Source organism: Acanthisitta chloris, unplaced genomic scaffold (assembly GCF_000695815.1).
Source record: "Acanthisitta chloris isolate BGI_N310 unplaced genomic scaffold, ASM69581v1 scaffold11512, whole genome shotgun sequence".
Classification (NCBI taxonomy): Eukaryota; Metazoa; Chordata; class Aves; order Passeriformes; family Acanthisittidae; genus Acanthisitta; species Acanthisitta chloris.
In genome coordinates this window covers 1-16958 of record NW_008661057.1, presented here as the reverse complement: position 1 = coordinate 16958, position 16958 = coordinate 1, and the positions used below count along the sequence as shown (strand labels likewise).

Here is a 16958-nt window from a genome sequence, read left to right as displayed (position 1 = left end):
AGCAGGGAGCTGGGGGTAACTGTCTTCCTGTTATCTGGGGAGATCAGCTCATGGTACCTTAACTTAGAAAGCTCCTCTGCAATAGGCAACTGTATGACATCATTGCATAGTAAATGACCAGGAAGAGTCACTTACAGACCTCAAATTTATGGCTGTGGATTTGACTCCCTTCATTAATTCTGTATCTTTCCTCTACTATAGAAACAGCACTCCAGATGTGGCCTCTCTAGTGCGAGTAAAGGGGAAGGATCATCTCCCTCAGCCAGATGGTAATGCCCTTCCTAATGCAACCCAGGATGCTGTTAGGCTTCTTTGGGTGCACTGCTGGCTCACAGTCAGCCTGGTGTCCCCCAGGATCCCAAGATCCTTTTCTGCAGATCTGCATTCCAGCTGGTGGGCCCCAGGCAGTATTGGTGCCTGAGGTTATTCCTACCTACATGCAGGACTTCATATTTTCCCTTGTTGAATTTCATTAGATTCTCCTCAGTCCAACTCTCAAGCCTGTCCAGATCCCACTGAATGGCAACACAACCCTCTAGAGGACCAGCCACTCCTCTCAGTTTTGTACCATCTGCAGACTTTCTGAGGGTGCATTCTGTCCCAGTGCCCAGGTAACTAATGAAGAATATTGGCACCCATGATGAGCCTTAGGGAACACTGCTAAAGACTCACCTCTGACTGGATTTTGTGTGACTGATTGCTTCCCTCTGGGGCCCAGACATTTAGGCAGTTTTAAATCCCTGTCACTGTTCACTTGTATAACATGTACATTGCTACCTTGCCTATGAGGGCATTATGGTATACAGATGCTTCAAAGTATGTTGGATTAAATTTTCTTAGATTAATAGCACAGATTTTTAAAATACCTTTGAGCACCTTATACTAAGTATCTAATGGGATTTTAAATAGAGCTAGATAAGCTAAATACTCTTTGTTTTTCAGACTGTGTTTAGTAACAACTTTGGTAAAACTAACTGAGTCAGTTTTGTATTGCTGTAGAGTTTATTGTGGCAGACAGCTTACCCCTTGAATGTGTAAGTCATCACCTAACAGCAGCCCTGAAAGTCTGCATGGACAGAATTACATTTATAAAACCACTCTCCCCATGTAACCCTCACCTTGAAACTTCAAATTAGCACTTTCCTCCTAAATTTGCTTATAGTTAACCTACCAAGCTTGCTTCACTTCCTCAAGAACATAACTAGACACTATTTTAATTAAAATTAGCAAATATGTCTAAAAGTGATAGACTCCACACTCCACAAATGATCAGTTCTGGCAACAGTTTTTTATGATTTATCTCCAAATGTTTGTGAATTGTCTGGGCTGTCATTTCAAAATGTGTTGACTAACTCATGTTAATTGACAATTACTCTGCGTGGGTTAAATAGAAGCTGTTAGTCCGTAAACTACGACTACTTCCCAGACTGCACACTGAGATCTGATTTTAAAATCTGAGGAAGACACAAAGACACGAAATAATCCATAGTAAAGACAAACTGTACACATACTATATACATACATGCTACTCCTCAAACTTATATATATATACATACTACTACAGTAAATTCCACCATGGCCTAACAGTGACCTCTTTGAGGTCTTGTTTGGTGAGCAACTTTCCTGATGCTGGCAGGCTCATAGGCCCCTTAGTGAAGTTTTGTTAACATGCTAGCAAAAACTCACAACAAGTGGTGCCCATGTCAGTGCTGTTCCTCCTTGTATAAACTTCCTTTCACCCAGTTGACTGTTGCTGCTGAAATCATAGATACGCACTGACCCTGTGTGGAAAGGAGACAGTAAGAACTTATTTCTTGAAATACCACTTACATGTTAGGATTAATCATGGAAGCATAGAATCATAGAATCAACCAGGCTGGAAAAGACCTCAAAGATCACCGGGTCCAACTCTACCGTGGTTACTAGACCATGGCACTAAGTGCCACATCCAGTCTCATCTTGAAAACCTCCAGGGATGGTGAATCCACCACATCCCCGGGCAGCACGTTCCAATGCCTGATAATTCTCTCCATAAAAAATCTCTTCCTAATGTCCAACCTAAACCTCCCCTGGCAGGAGAAATGTAGAATGGAATGGAGAAATGTCTATTTATTTGAATTAAAAGCTGGATAGAAAGTATTTTTGCTTTTTTGAGTAATAAAATGGCTGCCTGGAAAGATATGATGGTTACAGAATACTACAGCTAGCACGATGCTCATGAACAGAACACATGCTTTCTTCACTCTCTGACTTAGACAGAACCAAGAGCTGTCAAGGCTGAGGGTTGTAATAAGAAGTCTCATGCTGACCATATGTAATTTTCAACTAAGCACAGAACTGTGGCACACTCTAAGGAAAACCTGTACTGACAACATAGGAAAAGATGTTATGCTACTAACTGGGATTGCCTAGGGAGGAACACATTTAAAGAGAGGAAAATATTGAAATGAATAAAAATGGGAGATTGTCCATGGAAAATCCAATTTCACCAGAGGTAAAATTAACAGACTTGTAGGCAGACATATTGGTCTGCATAAAATTCCATTCCAGCTGGCACATATCCATAGTGTCATTTGCTCAACTGGTAGGAGTTTGTCTTCAGGCTCGAAGAGCTTGTACATTGTATAACACAGACAAATGACAAGATACTGCTGACAAGAATTGAGTTAAAAGACTTTGTAGCATTTTCTGAGAAGTGTAAATTACATTGTTAATGTCCCGGCCAGTGGGTTTTCTTTCAAAGCATGATAAAGCTAACTGTGAGAGGCCTAAATGGCAATATTTATATAGGTCAAGTAAATGTGTCTATAATTACATGTTATCTGTTGTTGAGAGCATCACAGCTATAGCATTTTCTAAGAAAGACACAAATGTTAATATTCTCAATGGCTTGTACAATGTATGTAATTCCTTACAGAACAAAAATCCCAACAGTTATCAATCCAGAGCCTTGAACAAGTGTTGTTATTCAAACCAGATGTCTCACCTTTTCAGCCGTTCTTTCAGAACAAACAGAATTCATGAAGCTTCCCATTAAAAACTTCTGTTGTTGAAATCCCAGGATTTTAAGCTGAAGCAGTCTTAATGCATTAGTTCCAAACATTAACGATTTGTCTTAACTATTACAGAACTGATCCCAGGGATAACAACTTTCTGTAAAGTAACTTTGCAAAACCAAATACACAACTGCAGTACAAAACAGCATAGTTCCAAACCAAGCATCATTGCTCTTCCAAAACAATGCTGAGAATGGTATGAGAGGAAAGGAATAGTGTACTTACGGTCAAGAGCTGTGGTGGCCATAAAGTATGCACCGGGAGAGACACTCACGGCCTCAATACTCCCAGAGTGAAAGGTATACAGACACTCTGGATCACGAGTCTGCAGTACAAAACAGAACAGAAATTCTGCTGTATTCTGCAGCTGAGCTCACAAGCCATTACCAGTCACTTTCAGCAAACCTGAAACATCTAGACAGGTGCTGTTTGTGTGAACAAAATTTGGCATGCATGATATACCTATATGCAATTCCCTTCATTTTATTTAAATGTTCACAAGAAGATCATGAGCAAAATTAGCATATTAGCATATTAGCTCATTTAAAATTCTGTCATTTTCTATGTGAATACAAAGGCAAATGCCTTTTTTAACTGGTTTCAGGCTTGGAATTTGTGTTTTTAACAAAGAGCTGTTGTGCTGAAGGCAAAGAAAATGTTCTCAAGCTTGGGCTTATGCTGCCTGGGAAATCATTTCATCATCCAATAAATCCTAGGTTTTGCTATACATTTCTTACATTATGTACATCTTTTATTTACCATAAAATTATTGGAATATATTTTACCTTTTACAACAGAACTTTATTCCACTCAAGGGATTATTCCCATTCACTTTAATGTGTTCAGGAGCAAAAATCAAATGCCCTCTTTTTCACCTGTCTCTCTCTCCATCAAAAACATCCCCAGCAGTAACACTAGTAACCAGTAGGAAAAAATATTTCAAGAGCATTTCATCTTCTCCTTGTTTTTTCTAGTTCTGTCATTTAATGACCACAATAATGATTGTTTCAAGAACCTGTCTAGAAAGAATATACCAATACCCCCTGAAACCATTTCCTTCCTCCATGCAACTTTCATTACAAGTTTATGGCAATAAAACTCTTTTAAAGTAACTTGAATTTCTCAGCTGAAATTTCAGGAATCAAAAATCAAATTACTTTTTATAATCCTGCACAATCATTATAATCAATTAAATTAGAAATTTTTTATGAAAAACATCTGTTTTAATGCTAAAGTTTTCAACCATGCAACTTCATAAAACACAAATTTAATTGCAGATGCATCCAGTACAGTTAAAGGATGCAGTAAGATACAGTTCCCATTGCAAAGAAATGAAGAAATCAAAAGAAAGAAAAACAAACTTACCATATTTGAAAAAGTCAAATCCAGCTTCCAGATTGCTCCATTTGCATCCTGAAGAAGGAAAAAAGAAACATGTAAATTGGATGCTTTCAAAATCAATTTGGAAATAAAACTGTACATGGTGACTCCTTAAAAATTCCTTAATGATTATCATTTGGAAATAGAAATCACTAAATATGATGTTGTTGTTCCTGTCAGTTCTATCCATCAGTTCAAGGTAATAGAACTTGGACAATACTTTTTGGCATTTTCCTGTCCTCAGGCAGTTCTGGCTCTGAAAGCCGGAGTCTCATATGTTACTATAAGCTAAAAACACAGCATAGCATATCATAATTCAGTTAGAAGGAACCTATAAGGATCATCTAGTCCAACTGCCTGACCACTTCGGGGCTGACCAGAAGTTAAAGCACATTATTAAGGGCATTGTCCTCCTTAAATGCCTCTTAAACACTGACAGGCTTGGGATGCAAACCACCTCTCAAGGAAGCTGTTGCAGTGTTTGAAATAATAAGATTATATATCTACAGTCAGAAATAGGTAAGAATATTTTCTATCTATCCAGAAGAAGACTGAACAAAAAGAAACACACCAGTCTGTACTGTAATCCTGCTGTTTAATACTTAACATCACCTCCTTCATTCTGTGTTTCTCCAGAGATGGAGAATGTACTTGAGTTTACATTACCTGAGCGAACCAAACAGGCTGTCCACAGTCGTGAACTTTTGACATGAAACTCAAGCTGGCATTCTCGCCAACACAAAGTTCATTCATAGGTTCCACTTCCAGTAACCCTGTGTCATCCACAGAATCAGCAGCATCTATTGTCTCAAAGTTCCACACCTTCATGGCATTAGAAGCATTAAAAATAAAAAAGGTTTTTTGTTTTTTTTATAAGGTCAGGTTATGTTTTCATACACAATTAATACGAAAATTCAAAATTATAAGAAAGCATATTGTAGATTGTACAGGTGGAGTATGAAACCTGACTGCCATATCTGCCTCACTGCTTTGAACGTCACCTAGAACAGTGACAATGAGCAACTACAATCTGGTATGTTTGGATGCAATGCAAAGTATACATAGAAGTTCTCTGTACAATTTTGAATCAACAGTAGCTTCAATTCAGCCCTAGCACTAGCAGAGCTATACATGGCAGTTTCAGAAGTACAAAGAGTAAGTGATATCTGTGGGCTCTCAGCACTGCTCGTACTGAGGAAGCACAAAAGAATGGGAAATCTAACACATCCATGTTCTGCTCTGTGGGATAAGGACAAGACATCAGCTGGCATACTCATAATAAAGTGAATTTTCCTAATGAGATAATATCAATTTTGAAAACACAACAACAGAAGCTCTAGGGTATTTGAAACCCTCCACTGTCTTTAACAGTCAGTTTCCCACTGATTATCTGAGTCCTTTCACACATCAGCAGAAGACACATCATGTCTTCCCTTACAGAGCAGACAAAGAAGACTGCAAAATTCTGGATAACTGACAGGTGATGTCAGAAACTGGTGTTATGGATAAAGGAAACACTTGGCCTTGATTTATAGAATTATATGTTAACTTCAGGATGCTTTTTCTTTTAATTGTTCCCCTATTTCAGTATATGCATCCCTGAGCTGCTATATGCAAATATTCCTGTAGTTTACTCTTCAAAATAATACCAAACGTATTAATAGGCCTGAAAATTACAAAGATTTACAAAAACTACACACAAGAAACCCCATGAGAATGCAGGCAAGAACAAAGCTGTTAGAGAACTACTGGAGATGATTTTGAGTAAGTAAAAAATGATTTATTTATTACTATTAAATAGAAAACACTGCATGAACACTATCCAATTCAAACACGCACACTGCGGAGATGTGCTCTTATTCTGTTTGTTCTGAAAATTCATTCTCAGAAAGAAACTGCACCGACAATTTGCTTCCAAAAACCTGGCAAAGGCAATATGTAACATCTACCTGCTGACCATAGATTTGCACACCTAAGGGCAGAGCAGCAGGAAAACTCACCCGAATGAAGCCATCTTTTCCAACAGTGTAAAGTCCTCCTTCATCAAGAACTAACTGGCTGATAGGACCATGGTGACAGGGCTTGTCTCCACTTCGACAGAGCTCTACCTTAATGAGCCCCCCTTCCCAAAGCAGCAAGTTGCCCCACTCAGTTCCTGAGACAACCTTCAATGCAAGTGAAGATAAACACATAAGCACCTGCACTTAATTGTGCAGAAACACTGGCAAAAACCCAGTTAACATTTGTGGTTTCCTTCCATGAAACCATTAAATCAATAGCAGTGTACAGATATTTGCAAAAGATGATAAGGGTGAGAAGATTCAGCTTTTTAGCAATGTGACATAATTTGCATGCACTGAAATGGTTAAATATTAGGAGTCTTTGTATTTCTGTACATTAACGTTGTCACTACCTCACTAGAAATCCCTCAACTCTAAGCCAACAGAGATACTTTGTGACTTACAAACTGACCATACTTTTAAATTATTGCGGAGCAAGCCTGGTTTGGGGCAAATTAATGTCATTACTTTATGAGAACAGTGCATTGAGGGTCTAATTCAAATCACTTTGAAGCAAACAGTCATCTTGTGACTTACACAGTAGACTTTATATCAAAACCTAAGAGGGAACATAACATCTTTTATTTTTTCTCACTTACCTTCCCATCAGGCAGCTCCACATAACCTAAAATGTCAGACACTGCTGTTCTTCCAAACCTGCCCAATGCTCCTTGTAACTTGAGACCAGTAAATGTGAGAGCCATCTTCCAGAACCTGAGTAGAAAGAAAACATCCCTCTCTGAATCAAGATTTCCAAAACACACTCTTCAGTCCCCCTTAAACGTTGCAATACCCTTACCAGGCATGCCTCTGAAGTCAGGGGTGTTCACTTATTACTCTTTTTCACAGGAGAATTTGTTTTTTTTCATTTGAAAATAAGATAAAGCTCTGTAACTAAACAAACATTTCCCTATACTACCTCTATGAAAAAGCTAGGAAAAGACTTTGGAATGGGTGGAATGAAGATTAAACTCCTATTTAATATTAAGCAGTGTAAAATCCATAGCTACATCTTTCCAGCTACAATCCATATATGTATAGTTAGGGATACTTATGCTATTCTTGCTGTCTTCAGTGTATGATGCTGAGCTTTGTAAATCCAAGGGATTAAGATCTTCACTGAATATCATCCAAGTACTCTTGTGGACTTGAACTGTACTATAAAATCTCACTGAGCCAAAGGTTTTATCCTAGATCTTCATAGTTCTTTCTATCTGATCATTAGTATAAAACATAACTTTAAATTACATTACAGAAAATTAACATCTACTGCAATTAGGGGTGGTTCACTGGGTGTGCAGGAGGCTTTACATTTAAGACAGCTGTTGGAAATTGAAATTTGTGGCCACGTTTGGGTGAAAGGTGATGTTTATCATGTTATAAAAGCTATGTCAGAGTTTATTCAGGGTATTTTAGCTCAAAAGAAAGTTTATAAGAGAGTTAGTTTTGTCAGATTTCCATATATAATGCATTCTAAACCACATTAGTTCCAGGTCTAAATAAGTCATTTTCTATTTCAGACCCACCTTGCAAACAAACTATAAAGCAAATCTCCAATGTTGACTTGAACTTGCTCATTTTTGTAATTGTAATGGCCAGGTAAAATGTGCATTCCTCTTTCATCCATGTTTGCTAATGATACATTCCCGTTAGTCATCTTTTACCTAGTATGACTTTAGAGGTGATATGTATCAATCCTAATCAATAAACCTACCTGATGTGTCCTGCTCCAGATGTAGTTAGTTGTTCTTCATTCTCAGCAGAAAACGTGACCTTGTAAACATCCTGTGAAAAAGCTTTTGACCTCAACACAATCTCTTCTTGTTTCCAGTTCCAGACAGTCAGCGTGTAGTCAGGGCTGCTCCCAACGCTGGCCAGCAAAGTGCCAGCACGGTTGAAATCACCAAAAACATAGGCTTTCTCAGTTCCACCTGAAGAAATGTACAGGCCCCAATATACACACACAGAAATAGGAAATACTGCTCAGAAGGAACTCAGTTTTCACTGTGATTATATTTTTTCAATAGGTAATAGCTCTTGCTTGGCTATCTCTACTAAATAAGTTTCCTCCCATGCAATAATGAAAAGGCTTGAAACCAGTGTTTTCTATTTTGCTGCGAAGGACCAAAAGGCTGTATTTCCTTCTAAACTTAAAGTGAACCACTACTCCATCTGCTGGGATCTATAAACACTGGCCCATCTCTGTAAAATGAAAATGGAACTTTTTACACTACCTTGCAGGATTCTATAGGGCCTCAGTGAAGGAAAATCGTAGATGATAAGGTTTGGCTTCTCTCCTTTTTCTCCTACTGCGAAGTACTGCTTAGTAGGGTGTGCCTTGAAAAAGCAAAAGTCTTGTTGCATGCTGTAATGACACCTTTGTCTCTATCCTGCCAGTTAATGAGTTATTGTATTTACTCACTCATTAGTCAAAATATATTGCCATAAATACTAGGTTGCATTTTTCTGTGCTTATTCTGAACAACTGCCAATCTATTGCTCAGTATCAGGTGTGAAGTCACTATGCACACAAAATGGTATATTGTGCTTATATTATGGAACCACGACAAACTGTAAAATAATTTGCTTTCTGATGCATTTTTACTATTCCTGCCTCCCTCAAAGCCCTAGCTAATTTTTCCATATCAGCATTTGTATCAGCAACCATCTACTTCAGCAAACAGCTGCAGAAAAGCCACCCTGAATGACAGTATTCTGAAGAGGTAAAAACGTACCCTGATTCCCCAGAAAAGGCTGTTTACAATGAACCAGAGCAGTCTGAGACTGGTAGTCTGACAGCCTTGTTCATGTGAAATAAAACTGAGAGATGGCAGAGCCTTCACAGAGTAAGGTGCTTCAAATCCTGAGATAGCTCTTGATACTTTTGAGCTCTTGGTAAATTTACTAGAGTGAAAACAGATATCTGTGTAGGAAGTTGATTTTTTTTAACTTCTAATTGCAAGTAAAACTCTATCCTAGTATCAGCTGTGGCTAGGATAGGCACAATGTTAAAAGGAAAAAGAGTTGCTATGAGCCAAAAGGCTTAAATAAGATTGTAATGGTGCTAAAAATTAATCCCAGCTGGCAGTTGTCAGTCCTTTACACACCTGAGCCTGGGACAGGTATTTGTCCTCTGCCAATTGTATCGTTGGGATAAGTAACCCACACTGCATGGCCCACACATTCCTTTAAGCAATACCATACTTTCTTATGTATATATATGTGCAGCTGTAGAACTCTCCTACATCTGACAACCAAGCGAACATTTTTTTCTAGAAAGTGACCAACATTCTAAAACAAGAAACGAGCCATACTGTGATAAACCCAATTCCGCAACCACTGCTGCTCCGGAGATATCTCTGAAATTTAGTTTTCAGGTTCAGGATCACTATGTGGTTGCCTGCTATATACAGCAGTGTTTGGCTGTCTATCATCAGCAGGTTTACAGGTCTGGTGGAGTCATAGCCGAAGGAATGTCTGGAAACAGTCCAATAAGGAAAAGATTGACGCTGGCTTTCTAGTTTACTAAGTGGATAGAAATGTGTAAACCAAAACTGAAATGGGAGTACTGAAACTAGTGACTAAAAGCCTTATGGCAGGAGATAGTTTTCTTCAGTATACAGTGAAAGTAAAATATATGAAGCCTCTGTAACTGAGAGTAAGGTACAAGTGAAGGCCTTCTACAGTTCACATTCTGTCCTTTCATCTCCACTACAGGACACACGTCTTGCTTCTGCTGGATCCTTTGGAGCTGCAAGGAATTTATATTCTATCCATGTTCTCTTTTCAAACAAAATGTAAAAGATGTGCACCAGATTACTAGGAACTGCTCTACAGATGAGATCAAACCAAGGAAGTGGTCAAGCTCACATCTTAAATATTTGCTGTCAGATGTAGAGTAGGGAAAATCCAGTCCTCAATAGCAACTGAACTGTGTCTGCAGAGAAAACCACTAGCACATATGAAAGGCACATATCACATCCTACTTGACCATACCTAGCAAAAGATTTATTGTAGCTCTTAATTGATAGGCATCACTTCCTTCATTCTACCAGTTTAGATCTTCTGAGCACAAGGCTACAAATCTATCTGGCTTCTTCCCCACTTCTCCCTGACTAGTTCCGTAAGGAACTATGAAGTACACAGCAGCTCTTCTGCCCTCCCCTCAGCTTCTTGGGGAACACCAGTGTGGCTACACGGACAGGGAGAGCTTTGCAGAGGATATTCTTAAGCTAGTCTTCTGCCTGGTCACATTAGCTTGTCTATGATTTCATACTACAGGAGTACTTATCACAGCAAGCACTATGCCCAGTAAGAGATGTTTATGAGATTAAGACTACATTTAAGATTAAATTCACCCAGAGCCATAACTGGTCAGCATTCTTACTTGTGTCTCAACCACAGGTATCCCAATAATGCCACATAGGCTACTCCAAATTTGACAAATACATTTTCAAGAACACATATTAAATTTCCTTAGCTTTAAATTTGTACAAGCTAAGCAAAAAGGATACTTCAAAGTAAGCAGGTTAACGGGTATCCCGGAGTCTTCAGAGACAAATGGTCGTGAACATATATCTTCATACTTGTAGAAGAAAGTTTCTGAAATCTTTTCTACCTTCTCAGGGTTCTTTTGTGCTTCTGAGGGTATTTCACTATTACCTTGCTCTTCCAAATTGCCTTCTGCACCTCGGAAGTGGGAAATTATATTCACTTCAATGTGTTATATTTAATTTATATATTCAATTTACATTCAGTTTTAGGCTCCTTGCTGATATTTGCACCTAACTGCAAAAGGGAAGGAGTCACATATTCCTTGCTTCCTTCGACAGAGTACTAAGAACTCTGTAGCTCAAAACAGGGATACTGTGTCTTAGTAACTACTTGTCCTGGAACAGTCTGTAGCAAGTGTTCCCTCAGGTTTTTAAAAACTTTACTGTGAATAGTCAAAACTGAAGTATTTAAAGAAGAAGAATTTTGAGGCTGTTTTAAAAACATTGATTTAAAAACTTACAGACTTACCAAAACAGTTCAGCTGAGGTTTGCTTGGTGTTTAGGTCTCAGCTTTAGAAACCAAGTAAATTTTAAAGTGTCTCTTTTCAGTAGCTATTGAATGCACATTGTTATACAAAACAATTAGGAAAACCACATACAACAGACCACCAGAAGACACCATTGTCCTCAAAAACGCACACTGCTCATGTGTGACCCAGTGTAGCTCTTTGCTGGGTTGCAAAGCACAATACTGTCAACTTCCAGCTAGCCATAAGCACTTGTTAAAATCAGTTTCCAGTTGGGTATCTCAGGTCAAACCCCCCCATTATCTACCTAGTTAGCTTTTCAAGCTGCCTTCAGTGAGAAAACTAGAGGAAATGGCTTTAAGCTGAAACAGGGGAGATTCAGATTAGATATTAGAAAAAAACTTTTCACTGTTAAGGTGGTCTGGCACTGTAATAGGCTGCCCAGGGAGATGGTGGAGTCACCGTCCCTGGAGGTGTTTAAGAGGTGTCTGGATCTGGTGCCGGAACATATGCTTTAGTGGTTTAGGGGTTACAGTGATAGTGCTGGGTTGATGTTTAGACTGGATGATCTTAAAGATTTTTTCCAACCTTGATGATTATATGATTCTAATGCATCAAACAATCCTTCCAAAGTGGATTTTGTTATCCATACTACCTGGATCTAGTGTGTTAGATGACACGCAGAACATCGGAAATAGATACTAAACAGGTATTTCAAGGTGAAAAAGATGTGAAAAAGATAAATACAGGCCTCTGACTGAAAGAGTCTGCTGGTATTAACAAACTGATTGCAGTATTAGCTACAGAGACAGGTGTAAGCAGCAAAAATGTTCAGATGAGGAACTCTGAGAGTTGAGCGACAGCAAGAACTGCAGACACCATGGTTATCCCAGAGCTTCACTTTATCCACAGTCACAATAAAATTTGGCAACACCAGGAACAACAACTGGAGATGAACACTTGGTAATAAGGAAGGGGAGAATAGTGGGAGAAGCAAGAAGCTACTGTAGGTTCAGTATTGAAATCACTTTAGCACAGGGGGAAATACTCACGGACACCACTGTGATCTGCCTGTGCATCTTCTCCTGGCTCCACATCAAGTCCCTCCTGTTCCCTTGGAAAAGATGCCATGTCCTCTGTTTTAAATGTAGAAAACAAATTAAAACAATTGCAATGTATCTCAATGTATTTAAATGAAATTCATGAGTCTTCAATGGGGTAACACAACTGACATCGCCAAAGTTAAAGACATAGTTACAGACTATTTGCATAAATATACAGTGGAGCATTCAAAGACCTGAATTCTAATTGCAAACCCAGTAATGACGTGTACAATTTGTATCAGCCATTTCACCTCTGGCTGTCTCAGTTATCTCCCATGAAAAATGAGATAATAATACTTACCCATCTTAGCAAAGTGTTTTGATGTCTATAGAGAAAAGAGCTATAAAATTTGAAATTATCGTAACTAATTAGCAATCATTTATCTTCTAAGACTATCATAGTTTTCATTATAAATTAATTCCTATCTGGAAAATGCTTTAGGCTGAAAGAGTGCATGAACATTTCCTCCCACGTTGATATCTGGGTTCTAGTTAGAGAAAGCTGTTGCAATGTCCACTGTGTGTATTGTTGTTGTGGTGTTCAAGCACTGTGCCAAAACAAATTTGGAATTTAAAAACTCAGAGGAGGCTCCTTTGGCTGCTTTGGCTGCAGATTCTGGGTTTCGTGAGTTGGCTGATACAGAAAACTTTTGTGCAGGTTCACTGTAACAAAGGCATGCATTTCTCTGAATACTGATTTTCTTTTCCTGTATATATATTTTTTTTGAGAGAGATTTCCTAAATCAAGAAGAATTGAGGCTTTTGATACTGAAAACTGAGATAGTGGCTGGTAGAAGTAGTGTCATAATTTTAGTGGGGAAAAAACAAGTCACCAATCAGAATTTTGTTGCCCTTTGTCCTAGTAAATCAAGACACTGACTTGAAACACTGTACAAGAATCACATCAGTTCCACCATTTCTAAGAACTCAGTCAAGAATGAATACAGATTTTCCTTGTTTCAGTGGCCAGTGCTGTGAATTTCAGCATTTTCTTTCAAGTTGCCTTTCTCTTAGCTATGTTCTCAAAAGCCAAGGAATGGAGAGATGTGTTCATTTGGGCATATGCTCTCAGCTATTTCAAAACTATATTTTTTGAGCAATTTTGCTGCTACGCAGAATCCTTATGGATGCGATAATATCTCCATCTCAAAAAATATCAGTAAATTTTGGACATTAAGAGAGTTCTCATCTCAGACAATTGCCTCCTTTATTCAAAATACAGAATAAATAAATGAAATGTGTAAAAGATTGCATATGAGTTTGTTCATTAAACCCTGAATAAAACTATACGTAAAAGGTATAGGGCAAATATATTCAGAAAACTTTAGAGAAATAGTCTAAGTAAAAGAATTTACTTAGTACTTAGAAAGGGGGGGGGGTGTGAAACAAAGAAGCTAAAAAAGACTAATCAGTGATAGACTGGGAGTTTCTTACTAAGCAGCTGGCTTAGTAAGAATGTTTGTATGTCCTTGCTCTACACTGACATGCACACTTCAAAGAGAGGAGATACTAACCAGGGCCAAGAAGAAAGTGATAAGAGGAATGGGCCCCAAGAAAGGAATTTAGGGATGCGCCAGCCGGGCAAACAAAGTAAGATCCAAAAGGTAGCTAAGAACCTGCTGAAGCGAAACAAGTCAAGGTAGAAGCTCACAGCAGGATGTTATCTTATCTTGCCAGATGTGTAGAACACTAACCTTAGGATTGCTTTAGCTTATTAACACAATGAATACCGCAAGTTAAGCAATATATATAAAAAGCCTAACTGTAGAATAGAAAATATAGGTATAAAGTTAAAAGGTGTACAACAGGTCGACGAACCTACACACGAAAGCACCGAGACGGGAATCTCCAGCCCTCCGATCACAAGGAGGTGGGAACAGACTCCCTAGCAACAGCGGGAACAGCGTCCCTAGCAACAACGGGAACAGCGTCCCTAGCAACAGCTCGCCAGGCGCAGAGTGCACCGCAGAGCTCCACGGAGCGGGAACAGCAGAGTCTCACCCCGGGGGTTTGGGGAAGGGTGTGCGCCCTTGGCGGAGCAGAGACTCCCCAGGCCCAGCGCTGTTTTGCTTGCTGAAGCCTTGCTCAATTTCCTTTCCTAATTGAACTGGCTCCTGCCAATTTATTGAGCCGCAATTTATAACAAAATGGGTGTTTATTTGGCAACATGTAAACAAATTCAGTGAGATGACACCACTTTCTTTCTGTTTTGTCATGCTGAGCTTTTCTTCATTTCAGAGAAAAAAGATGTTTAAGTGTGTAAGCCTCACAAATGCAGTGCCTGCCTTCACAAATCCTGTGACTGACACTTCAACTGCATAAAATACACCAAATTAAATAATGATCAAAAAGCAGCCTACGGTTTTACTTTAGAAACAGAACATATCTGTTATTTTAAGTTGTCTCTGTCCCACCACTGATTGTGTGAGTGTGCTTAAAAGACAGCACCTATCAGCTCTTATATTCACAGAAAAGTGAAAATCAGGTCTGTCCACTAACTCAGGATACACAGAAATGGTGAACTACTACTGCACAACATAACTGCAGTGCTATTCGTACCAGCAATAAGCAAGAGACTAAAAATTCAGCTCTACATTGTGCTACTTCTGCAAGACTTCATTTTTTGGTTCACTCCAAAATGTGCTATTTTTTATAGAAAAGCTTTGGCCACTGGTGGGATTTTAAAAGAAAACCCACACCTGGTATTTCTTTCAGGAGAGATTGTCATGCGTGTTATTCCTTTATTTGTCTTTATTCCAAGTGGAGGAGCTCAGTGTGTCCCAGGACTTCCAATCCTGATTCCTGTTAGCACTGCACTGTGATCCTTACAGGCTACACATTCTGCGCTTTCAGACCTGGGGGTAACACTGGCCTAACACATGGCTGCAATATTCAGCTATCATGAGGGGTGTCTGCCACAAGGACAGCATACTAATCACCTCTTGCAGGATGAGGCATCTTCTCCAAGTCTAGCTCTGCTTTGTATGTGTTGGACCTCTTCCCATCTGCCAAGTCCCATTTGTTTAACTCTCTTTCAAGCACAGTCTCCTCAGCACTTAATTCTTCTGAATCTTCCATTTCTTTCAGAAAAACAGCAGACCACTGAACAACTCTCTCAGCATTCCTTCTAGCCTTCAGACCACAACAGAGTACATCAGCACTTTACTGGGCTGCTGCTGAGTGCAAAATGTGCAAACAGGACAGCTTTGCAAAACTTAATTTCAAAAACCAAACAATTAAACTCATTCAGTGCTTATATACACAAAGAAAAATATCTCCATGTAAATCAGGCATAGCTAACCAGTGCTGTCTGTGTATCATTATCCAACAGCATTGCCACAAAATTAGTAATAAAAGTCAGTTTGGGACAATCAACCCAAGTTCCCAAGGAAAAAAAAAAATCTGTACTAAAGAATATTGCTGTCTCTTTTACAACAATTAGAAGACTTGAAAGCAAGGAGAATAAGAGAAGATACAAATTCTCCCAGCAGCTGAGTATATAAATTATTTACCAGTCAGGACTGAGACAGCAAGGATAAAGCTACAAAGCAGGATCTAGACACATCATCTTTATCATAGCCCCATTGTCTCTTTCTCCCCTCCATCGGAGAGAGAAGTGGACCAGAGAGCCCTGCTTAGAGCCAAACTACTGCTATGCTGCACCCATTCAAGGCATTTTCCTACAAAACTGGGAGAAACAAAACCTGACTCTAATTTCCAGTCTTACCCCTAAAGTAGCCCTCTGTATAATCCACATGTGCTAGCTCTGTTTCATGCAAGCAAAAGTTTCGGGTCTCTTAGAGCTGCCTTGTGAATGAAGGTTACCAGGGTTTTATTAAACAGAAACGAGAGCGGGTGACATCACCAGTTACTTATTAACTTACAGTATAAAGGAAAATCATAAAAATGAACATGAGAACAGAGCCACAAGTGCAACAGGTCATAAAATCGAGCGTCTCACGCAAGGTAAAGCAAAACAACGAGTCCCGCATTTCCAACGAAGCCGCAGGACATTCATTCCTGAATTTCCTGAAGTTCAGCAATCTACATGAGAACAAAGGCTGTTCCTTCCCGAAAGCCCCAGTGAGGGAGGACTGGTCCCATTCACATTCAGCACAGAAGCGCAGTCCCAGCACTGCCTCAGCCCGACATTCTCCCAAGACTTTCCCACCAGGAAAAAGCGGTGGCGAGGCAGGAGCCCGGGGGGTAGCAAAGGGACAGCCAGGGGGACACACGGGAGAGCAGGCAGCGATCCTCCGAGCGGAGGGTGCCGGCTCAGACCCGCGGGGAGGAGGAGGAGGAGGAGCGGGGGCCGAGCCCATGGAACGCGGGGCCCGA

General features: G+C 39.5%; 1 protein-coding gene across 1 annotated transcript in view; it reads right to left on the bottom strand.

Annotated features, from left to right (window-relative positions):
- CFAP44 (cilia and flagella associated protein 44) overlaps positions 1-12648 on the bottom strand; it is a 36433-nt gene extending 23785 nt beyond the window's left edge. The window contains exons 1-11 of the mRNA XM_009070089.1: positions 12570-12648; positions 11011-11185; positions 9811-9973; positions 8731-8833; positions 8211-8427; positions 7096-7210; positions 6437-6601; positions 5103-5258; positions 4422-4469; positions 3282-3381; positions 1687-1781 (exon numbers count right to left, since the gene is read on the bottom strand). Coding sequence (XP_009068337.1) covers positions 1687-1781; positions 3282-3381; positions 4422-4469; positions 5103-5258; positions 6437-6601; positions 7096-7210; positions 8211-8427; positions 8731-8833; positions 9811-9973; positions 11011-11185; positions 12570-12648 — 1416 coding nt within the window. The remainder of the gene's footprint in view (positions 1-1686; positions 1782-3281; positions 3382-4421; positions 4470-5102; positions 5259-6436; positions 6602-7095; positions 7211-8210; positions 8428-8730; positions 8834-9810; positions 9974-11010; positions 11186-12569) is intronic.
- Positions 12649-16958: the final 4310 nt, after the last annotated feature.